The 11,221-nt window shown below is 40.0% G+C and overlaps 1 protein-coding gene across 2 annotated transcripts in view; it reads right to left on the bottom strand.

Moving 5' to 3' along the window:
* Nucleotides 1-11,221, bottom strand: part of LOC122564934 (coiled-coil domain-containing protein 180-like) — a 106,032-nt gene that overhangs the window by 79,596 nt on the left and 15,215 nt on the right. For both annotated transcript variants that reach the window (XM_043720426.1, XM_043720427.1), the window contains exons 3-5: nt 8,376-8,455; nt 5,308-5,396; nt 581-703 (exon numbers count right to left, since the gene is read on the bottom strand). In XM_043720426.1, coding sequence (XP_043576361.1) covers nt 581-703; nt 5,308-5,396; nt 8,376-8,455 — 292 coding nt within the window. The remainder of the gene's footprint in view (nt 1-580; nt 704-5,307; nt 5,397-8,375; nt 8,456-11,221) is intronic.

Here is an 11,221-nt window from a genome sequence, read left to right as displayed (position 1 = left end):
TTCCTAACCTGCAATCTTCTTCCTGACCTCTCCGCCGCACCCCCACTCCGACCTATCACCCTCACCTTGACCTCCTTCCACCTATCTCATTTCCAACGCTCCTCCCCCAAGTCCCTCCTCCCTACCTTTTATCTTAGCTGCTGGACACACTTTCCTCATTCCTGAAGAAGGGCTCATGCCCGAAACGTCGATTTTCCTGATCCTTGGTTGCTGCCTGACCTGCTGCGCTTTTCCAGCAACACATTTTCAGCTCCATACTGAAATAGAATGTATTGCTTGGGACAGTAGCTCTCAAGAGAGACATTAGTTTGAATTTGTGTCCTTTAATAAAAGCATGATATATTAAAGTTACTGTCTCTTTCCCATTTCACCATGAAACTTCGCCAAAGTCATTTCACAGTTGCTAGAAAAAGAAGAATTTCATTCCTTCAGTCAGAGCTGGCCTTAAATTTATTTCCTGACATGCTTCCCATGATCTCCGACTTGGACCACCCAGTCTGCCAGCCCATACACTCCTGCCTATTTATTCAATCACCATGAACATTTTACTAAGGGTGACTGTTCAAGATAAAACACTTACATCGACGCTGGATTGCTCACTTTCAAACACACGTTGTAAATTGCCAATAATTGGAAGAAAGTCAGAAATTATTAGCTGTTTGGCCTCTTCTCTTGTACACACCTTTGACTTCACGAGTATCTCCTGAAGCACAAGATAGAACAAAGACCAGTATAAATAATGCAGAAACTAACCCAACATAGTACAGCAACTCCAACATCTGTATCTGAAAACATAATAAAATTGTGTAATGTACTATGGCCAGCTTGTAACTACTGAAGAATGTAATCAAAATTTTTCACTCCCTTTTAATGGGCTATTTGGGAAGGTCAAGTTTTAAATCTTCATTTCTTTTAATGCCTGTTCTCAACAAGTTATATTTAGTTCCCTATCCCGTTGGTGGGCCTTCTGAAATTGATATCTTTAAAATTAGCTTAATAGGCCTCTTCGGAAGGTATTAAGAATAAGTCACACCATGTGGACTAAAACTGCATAAAGTTGACAAACAAGAATAAATAAAAGAATTCCTTTTGTCATCATCAGTATTGCTGTGATGTAGTGAAAGGGTAACACAGGGTATCATGGGCACCAACAGTTCTACTTCCACTTTCAGGTCATATCAGAACTGGGTAGTTGAGTAATGAATGATTGCCTGACTCAATCTCAGCAGCATTGCTGTAATGAAACTGAAGTAAGACCATATGTGGTCCATCTGGCCTGCTCCACAATTCAATTAAATTATGACTGATTTGATAATCCTCAATCCCACTTACATGCATTTTCCCCACAACTTTTGATACATTTACCGATTAAGAATTTGTCTCTGTCAGCCTTGAATATGTTTAATTGCCCAGCCTTAACAGCACTCTACAGTAAAGAATTCCACACTCACACTGTCCCGTGAGAGAAGAGATTCTTCCTCATCTCTGTCTTAAAACTATAACTCATTAATCTGAGATAATGCCCTCTAGTCCTAGACTTTCCCACAAGGGGAATCAATCTCTCAACATCTACCCTTTCAAGCCCCCAATAATCTTATCTATCTTCACGAGGTCACCTCTCCTGCTTCTAAACTCCAATGTGTACATGCCTAACCCTACTGAACCCCTCCTCATAGGAAAATCAATCCATACTCGGGGATCAATCTTGTGAACTTCTCTGAACCGTCGCCAATGCCTTTTATCTTTCCTCAAATAAGGGGAAACACACTGTTCACAGTATTCTAGATGTGGTCTAACCAAAGGCTTAAATAGTTATAACAAGACTTCCCTACTTTTATAGTTGAAACTTTATTGCTGGAACAGCACAGCAGGTCAGGCAGCATCCAGGGAACAGGAGATTCGACGTTTCGGGCACCGGCCCTTCTTCAGGGCCTGAAGAAGGGCCTGTGCCCGAAACGTCGAATCTCCTGTTCCCTGGATGCTGCCTGACCTGCTGTGCTGTTCCAGCAATAAAGTTTCAACTTTGATCTCCAGCATCTGCAGACCTCACTTTCTTCCCTACTTTTATACTCCATTCCCTTTGAAGTAAAGGCCAATATTCCATTTGCCTTTTACCTGATTCACTTGGATGCTAGCTTTCTGTAATTCTTGCACAGGGACCCCCAGATTCCTCTGTGGTGTCAACAACAGTTATTAAGCAAACAGTTTTATAGTGACCTGATTTTTGCTTTCTTCTCTTTTTGAAGAAGGATGTAACACTGGCAGGTTTCCAGCCCTCTGTGGCTTTGGAAGATTACTACCACTATCTTTGTTCCTACTCCCTTTAATATCCAAGGATGCAACCCATAAAGTCGAAGAGACATTTGATTGAACCTAATTATTTTCTCTCGCACTTTTTCTCGGGTGATAGCATATTTGTTTTATTTTTCTCTTTGATGGTTTAATATATTTGGAATGCTACTGTTGTGTCTTCTACTGTGAAGACTGATGCAAAGTATTTATTCAACTCTTCTGCCATTTCCTGCTTTCCCTTTACTATTTCTCCATTCTATTGCTCTTTACAATTTATTATAACTTTTTAAGTAAAAACACCTGTGTCAATCTTATACCTAACTATTTTTAGGAAGAGGAGAGAAGAAAATAACTTAAAACTTAAAAAAAAGACGACTTTACCTTAAACACTAGAAATGCTCACCAATCCTACTCATCTATTGGCGGCTTTTCCAGCACTCACGTCAAATTATGGATTGTAAAGTCACTCCACTGCTGGACTCATTGGTCTCTAAATCTACACTTTTTATCTTCTTGCACTCACCTCTCCCTTTGGAGACTTTACTCCTTGCAATAAACCTTAATTAAAGATCTTCTTTCCTCCTCTGATATCCTGGCTATACTAACTTGGCTCACTCATATGCTGTTTTCACTCACACTGATCATGCTCTCCTCATTGATGTGTTGTAAATCAATGGCGCTTGTACATTGATGCTTTGAAATCTGCCCTGTTGTGTAAACAGCACCCACCAAACTACTCGGATAGAAAGTAAATCGATATAAATAAACCAGCTATTTATAGTTATACAGTAAGAGTAATAAAAGTTACAACATTATGTACATACCTTACTGTACAAATTCACACAGAAGTAAGTTACCTCAGGAACATGCAAAGACCACGGCTGCTTGCTTAAATCAGTACATCACCTACACTTCCAATAGGGTTTGAACAATGGAAAAAATTCAAATTTGGAGTTCAGCTAAAATCAGACTTTTGAGTGAAATATTATGCATTGAAAACACCAAGGTGGATTTTCCCTGGGGTTTCGGAATCTGAAATTGGGAAGCTAAGCCTGCTCTTACCGACAATGCACCAAACAAAGCCATTTTTCTGCTGTGCAGCCTCCAAATTAGCTACCGTGACATTCACCCTCCCATCAAGGGTGGTGGGCAGGATTTCACTGCTGATGGCCCCCCTGCGCGATGCAGTCTGGAGCTTCGGCAGCTCCGCAAGCAGAGGCAGGGATTCCTGAGGCAGGGAGAAGACTCAAGGATACCTGGAGGCAGACTGGTTTGGAAGCAGGTCTTTAAAAGTTAAAGTTATTCAGAGCGATGTAGTTAAACACCTCAAACTTGAAGGGAAACTCCTCGAGTCCATTGTATGGGCCTTTTCTACAGCAACCTCTGCTATGTGATGTTGAGTGTCTGAGTTTAATGATACCCCGAAGCTGTCTAAATGGAGCTGATGGCACCCTCTTACAGCAGGGCTCGTAATGCCAGCAGCAAAATGCCACAATGCCATGAAAATTCTGACCTGATTGGGTCTATAAACAGCTCAATTGGTTGCCCTTGATGTGGGCAAACCACCTGGATCCCTGCCTGCCAAAAGAAACACAGTAGATTAGATTTTTAGATTAGATTAGATTAGATTAGATTACACAGTGTGGAAACAGGCCCTTCGGCCCAACAAGTCCACACCGACCCGCCGAAGCGCAACCCACCCATACCCCTACATTTACCCCTTATTACCTAACACTAAGGGCAATTTAGCATGGCCAATTCACCTAACCTGCACATCTTTGGACTGTGGGAGGAAACCGGAGCACCCGGAGGAAACCCACGCAGACACGGGGAGAACGTGCAAACTCCACACAGTCAGTCGCCTGAGTCGGGAATTGAACCCGGGTCTCTGGCGCTGTGAGGCAGCAGTGCTAACCACTGTGCCACCGTGCCAGTAGGAATGTGCGGGCCAGCAACACCCCCACAGCAGCTCCTCTGCTATATTCTGACCCACCCTTGCCTGCTTGCCATCATGGGGCTGGAAATATTTCATCATTCCACCCTCCCTCCATTCTCCACGCTTCTACTATGAAATCAAGCCCCCTGCTAATACTGCAGGCCATGAGCGAAATCTAGACAAGGTAGTGCAGCAAAGAATATTATATAAAAAAGACTATCTGGCCTTTTCTTTTCGAGATGGCATAGAGCCTCATTTTTAAAAAAAAATTGTGTAAAATGTTTTAAGGTACAAATATGAGAAAACTCAGGGCATAAATAGTCACTCAATTCACAAACTTCATTCCAGATGCACCAAGTGTGCCATTACAGTATTTTGGTATATTTTAGTTGGCCCCAGTGTTTTTGATTCTACAGAATTATTATGCTTGGTAGACTATTCCAATATTTTCCATTATTTATCCTGCCACCAATCCCCATCATCCCTTGGAACCCTTTATTATTACACATGGTCTATATAAATATACGCTGTTAATATCTATTACAGATTCAATTTCAATGCATTTCCAGTTCTGTTCACAGATTCCAATTCTTTAAATCCAGTTTATCTGAACTATTAAATGTACTCTTATAAGGTCTATTCTAATTCTTCTTTCTAGTTTTCAAAATCTTTAATCACCCTTCACACTTCATTCAATTTATGCTGGGATCAATATTATTGTTCTTTTTGACAATCCTTCCAATAGAAGTCAACTTCTAATCAAAACTGATACTCATTTGCAAATCAGAAAAACACTGGAACTTCCAGTCAATCTCAGCCACTGTGTTGTGAAACAGAGAATCATACATCAGAGAAGAGGCCCTTTGGCCCATCAAGTCTGTCCTGCCAAAGATGGAATCAAACATTTCCCCTTGCCTTCAAGGCACAAAAGGAGACACGTGTGCCTATATAGAGAGAAGATCTCCTGATCTGAACAATAATACATAGACCATACCTCCCAATTTGCTGTTTGAACAATTCAACAGCCTGTTCCTGAGGGAGTCACTTCAACATTGCATGACTTTAATAAATGCACCCACCTCAGACCTGTCAATTTCTGTCATCCACTCATGATACACTTTTTCATGATATGCGTGTAATTTACTTGTATATTGAATATGTAGAGCTTCTAGAAAGAAAAGAAATGTTAAAAAATTGTTACATTAGAATATTCTCTATTGCGTTAAGTATATTGTATAACTTCATGCTGGTATAAATTATTCTTCCCAAAATATTTTTTTTACTTTGATCCACAAACTTGAAAAATATTTATGGAGCTACCTGATTGTAACAAAATACAAAGTATCAAATACATTTGGAATTTTGAAAACCTCTATTAAATTGACTCTCAATCCTCTTCTTTACGAGGGAAAAGAATCTTAGCCCAATCAACTTTTACAGATAGTTCCAACTCATCACTTCTAGCATCATCTTGTAAATTTACTTTATGCTACGTTCAATTTTGTAATACAAAGACCTATGTACGCCTTTCCAAGTGTGAGCTCAGCAAGGTTTTATTCAAGGGCTTACGCCTGAAACATTGATTCTCCTGCTCCTCAGATGCTGCCTGATCTGCTGTGCTTTTCCAGCAATGCACTCTCAACTCTGATCTCCAGCATCAGCAGTCCTCACTTTCTCCAAGGTTTTTTACAAGTTGAACACAACTTGTACTCCTGTAGAAATGAATCCCAGTGCTTCACTGTATTTTTAATGGCCTTATTAAGACCTGTTGCTATTTAAATAAGCTGTCAAGTTGTATGCCAAGCATTTTTTGTTTCACTACCTGTTCCAAATGTTTATTAACTTTTACTGTGATTTGTCTTAGTTTTCCTGGTGTTAGATATACTGTCAGTTTGATGGCATCTGCAAGTTGTGAAACTTGCATTCTGTTTCCTAAATCCAAATTTCTTTTGTAAATATTGCTATGAAATTATGTGATCCAAATAGTATTTCTTTTTTTAAAAAAAGATTATGGGGACCCACATAAACATATCTTGAACTTTTAAACAAAGGATACTTCATTATGGAAAAGGCACTGCACACAACAGCAACGATGTTATATCTGCAAGGGACAGGGAGTTCAGATGGAATCATATAGTCTGCAGAACGTTCAGAGAGAGTTCTCATAGTCCAGTTTGTGGGTGGAGTAAGGCTATTGTATTTTGAATTCAGTCAGAGAGAATTTGACATGCCTAAGAAGCAACAGCCATTTGCGCTCTCTCACTCTCTCTCTCTGTTTCTCTTGATCTTTTCTCAGCAAGAATCCTCCAAAAGTCGTCTTTACCATGCATAGAAGATTATTGAAGAGGATGTGTTAGAAACTACCCTGCTATCTCCAGTACAGTTAGCTACAAGTGTCCCAGGAAGACATATATTATGGGTATGTGTTATACATATTAAATCATGTATTTTGTGCATGAAACACAAAAAGCAGCAAGTTACAGGCAAGGCAAATTAACTGTGGGCCTTTGTTTCTAGGGAATGGAGTTTAAAAGTTGGGAAGTCTTCTAAAACTATACGAGGCACTAACGAAAACAAAAGTTGCAGGAAAAGCTGAGCAGGTCTGGCAGCATCTGTCAAGAGAAATCAGAGCTGAGGAAAGGTCACTGGAGCCAAAACCTTAACTTGGATTTTTCTTCACAGATGCTGCCAGATGTGCTCAGCTTTTCTAGCATCTTTGGTTTTTGTTTCTGATTTACAGCTTCTGCAGTTATTTAGGTTTTTATACAAGGCATAAGTTGGACCACAACTAGAATACTGCAAAAAGCTTTGGTCCACTTATGCTAAGGAAAGATACACTGGCATTGGAAGCATTCCAGACAAGGTTAACTAGGATTCTGATTTAATTATAATATTTCTTACCTCCCTTCATTCTGCTTCAAGTGTGTTGCCTCTTATTGTTACAGCCAACCTATCTTCCTTTCATTTTTCCTCTACTATTTCCAAATATTGAGTCATAGCAGCACAGAAACAGATGCTTCAGTCCAACCTGTCCATGATGACCAGGTTTCCCAACTAAACTAGCCCCACCTAACTGCATTTGACCCATTCCCTCTCAATGTCTCCTATTCATGTACTTATCCAAATGTCTTTTAAATACTGTGATTGTACCTACATCTACCACTTCCTCCGGCAGTTAATTCCACGTATGAACCACCCTGTGTTAAAATGTTGCCCCTCAGGTCCCTTTTAAATCTTTCTCCCCTTAAAAAATGCCTCCTAGTTTTGAACTCCCTGACCCTAAACAAGCTTTCCCAAACTCGGGACCCCAAATAGAGTAGCGAGTTGAAATTTTGAGGTTGCCTCATGACTCTGCCCCTTCCCTTTACAGGTCTTCCAACCCTGCCTTCTGCTCTTCATAGGACTTCTCACTCCTCAGCCTACTCTCACAGAGGGATTGTGAGAATTTTAAATAGGGATAGGGACCACAGTGAGAAAAAGTTAGAACAAGCAAAAGTTGGCTGTTAGCCCTGTCCTTAATTTGGCCAAATTTTAGATAATCCTCTTACATTTGTTCTCTTACTGCCAATTATTGTTTTCTGTTCCTATTTTGTTTCATCCACAGTATACAGGCAGTTTAGCTAATTCATATTAATTGTTTCTGGGTTTTGAGATTTAAATCATTTCATACTTACATTGAGTCTCTGACCATTTATGTTTTATTCTTTTATATTTATTACATAGAATAGTCTACCTCCTGCTCTTATCTCAGTTGATTTTCAAGTTTTTGTAACCTCCGCTATATGTTTCCTCTGACCTTACTTGTGTAAAGTCTTATCCATAGCTCTATGTATCCTTTCCTCTAGCATTTTGTCTGTTTGTCCTAGTGATCCAGTACTTTCCTAAACCAGTATTAAAGCCAGTGTCTGATGAAGCAATACACACAAATGCCCATTTGTCTTGTTTACAATTGATTGAAAAAGCATTAAAATTTTGTGTGATTCTGTTAATGAGCATGCTACCAAAAGGAAATCAAAGCTCTTAGTAATTTCAGAGCTGAAAATGTGTTGCTGGAAAAGCGCAGCAGGTCAGGCAGCATCCAAGGAGCAGGAGAATCGACGTTTCGGGCATGAGCCCTTCTTCAGGAATTTCAGCCATATATCCTTACCTATTTCCTGATTTAAGGCTTGTATGGAGTCATACCACTGAAGCACTGTGTTTTTATTTAAGTTAAAGGCATTGATGTTTCTGCATAAACCACAAAGAAATAAATGACAAACAAAATTGTTTACGTTCCAAATAGACATGGAATATGCTATACTCAAAACACAAAATAAATGAACTTCAGTTTAGCACTCATTTAATTTTTACATTTTATCTATCTTGATGTTAAAAAATAAACAAATGAGCTTCAAACACATAGTTTATCCTGCCCCCCCCCCCCCCTTCAGCAATGTTATCTACCTCCACTCTCATTCAGACTTTACCACTGCTCAAATTCATTATTTCGCTTTGGCTGACTTTTCTTGTAATTTTTTGATAGAACAGAAGGACTTGCCAGGCTCTTTCAGAGGGCAATTAACAGTCAATCACAAACCTGTGAGCCAGGAGTCACATGTAGGTCAGAACAGATAAGGATGGTAGATTTCCTGAAGGACTATTGTGTACCAGTTGTATTTTTATGACAATGTAGTAGTTTCATGATAATTATTAATGAGACTAGCCATTTCTTTCAGAAATATTAACTAATTGAAATTAAAAGCTCCATTTTGCTTTGTGGTTTCCAGAGAAATAGTATAGCCTCTGAATGACTAGTCCAGTAGCACTACCACACACTACAATCCCCAAGTACAATTAGGAATGGACAATAAATGCTGACCTTGCTGACAGTAGTCACAGTCTAAGAATGATTAAAAGAAAATATTTGTTCTTCCAGACTTGTCTAATATCCTTTTCACTAACTTCACTTGTGCATTAGGCAAAAGTGAGGATTGCAAATGCTGGAGATCGGAATCGAGATTAGAGTGGTGCTGGAAAAGCACAGCAGATCAGGCAGCATCTCCTCGGATGCTGCCTGACCTATTGTGCTTTTCCAGCACAACTCTAATCTTCACTTGTGCATTGCTTACATCAAACAGTCCATTTATTGAAAAAATGTTTGTCCTCATTTCTAAATCTGTGTCGCCTCTCTCAATTCACTTGTGCAGTACATTCTAGACCTATTGTTTACCAGCACTCTTTGGTTCTCCAACTCTGGACTCATGCATTTCTCCTCCCAAGTTCCACCATCAGTGACAGCCTTCAATTGCCTTCGTCCCCACTCTCTTTTGTAATCCCCAAAACTTTACCAACTCTCCCAGCCTTGAGAAGGCTTATTCAATTCCCCCTGTTTGAACCATGCTTTTGGCCAACTTTCCTAACTCATCAATTATCCCACATCATCCATTTCTTCGGAGAAACATTTGCAACATTAAAATTCCAATATAAATACATGTTGCTGTTCTTTTAAATAAATTACGTTTTTGTAACAAGCAGTTCAGGTGCTAAGTACAAGTTTGGATTTTCATTCTGAGGGTGGCAGGTGGAAATGGGAGTCCTGTGTGCCAGCCAGAGAGTCCTTGGAGCCTACTAGGTTTAGTACTTCATCAAAGTAAAGAATAAAGGAATTAAACAGGGAAACAGCCTCCCAACCTTCATCCAGCATTACATGGGATCAAGGTTTGTGGGCAGGACTTTCTGGGTAATCCAAGATGGAGGACGGGGAAAATTTCTGGCTGTAAGAGCTCCTCCTTTTTTTGAGGTATTTTAGGTGCTGGAGGTGATTTCCTCGAATTCCAGGAGTAGCAATTACTGTTTTATATGCTGTTGCATTGGTTTGGAACTTTGGAAATAAAAAGTCAAAACAACAGCAGTTTAAAAGGGAGAAGGGCAGACAAAGGAAGCACATGGTGAGGACAGTGCAGGGGAGAGAGAGAGAGAGAGAGAACCTGCAAGTTACTGTCTTTGCTGTTTGAATTCGTGTATCACTGGACATCAGAGTGCATCGTGGAAAATTAACAAACAGTGAAATTCACAACTAATCTTGGAGGAACTGTTGGGCGAAGTTCACAGCACAGAATCAGATAAGTTAATTGTTGGTTTAAGTCTGTCCAAGAGAAAAGTTGTATTAGTGAGTACAGTGGGTGCTTTCTTGATTATATGTTTTTGGAGATAAGTCTCTTGATTAAACTTAAAATATAAGCCATAGTTATTAATTTAACCTGGGGCAGTGTTTGTTGAGGAATAAGACGGTGTTATTTTCTGGGTCTGTAGATTGTGAAGGAGCAAAAATAGCCTTTGCAGTGATATCTACTTCTTGTCAGATGTGGGAGTTTAAAGAGAGTTTAAGGGTTACTGCAGATTATATCTGCCATAAATGCTGTTGGATGTGAATCTTATCAGATCGAGGATCAGTTGGAGAGACAGATAGAAGCGATGAGGAATTTGCAACAGCAACAGTGTGTGATGGATGGCAGTTATAGGAAGGGGGGAAAGTCTCAGATACAGTCACATAGATGGGTTAACTCCAGGAAGAGTAAGAGAGGTAGGCAGCTTGTGCAGGAGTCTTTTGTGGATATACCCATTTCAAACAGGTATGCTGTTTTGGAAAATGTAGGGGGTGATGGATTCTCAGGGGAATGTAGTACGAACAGCCAAGTTTCAGGTATTGAGACTGGCTCTAATGCAACGAGGGGTACGTCAAGTTCCAAGAGATCAATTGTGTTAAGGGATTCTGTAGTCAGAGGTACAGACAGACATTTCTGTGGCCAGCAGAGAAAAAAACAGAATGGTGTGTTGTTTCCCTAGTGTCAGGATCAAGGATGTCTCAGAGAGGGTGCAGAATGTCCTCACGGGGGAGAGGGGCCAGCAGGAGGTCATTGTCCACATTGGAACCAACAATATAGGAAGGGAAAAGGTTGAGATTCTGAAGGGAGATTACAGAGAGTTAGGCAGAAATTTAAAAAGGAGGTCCTC

The sequence above is a fragment of the Chiloscyllium plagiosum genome, chromosome 30, assembly GCF_004010195.1.
Source record: "Chiloscyllium plagiosum isolate BGI_BamShark_2017 chromosome 30, ASM401019v2, whole genome shotgun sequence".
In the NCBI taxonomy this organism is placed as follows: Eukaryota; Metazoa; Chordata; class Chondrichthyes; order Orectolobiformes; family Hemiscylliidae; genus Chiloscyllium; species Chiloscyllium plagiosum.
This window is presented reverse-complemented; position numbering and strand designations above follow the sequence as displayed.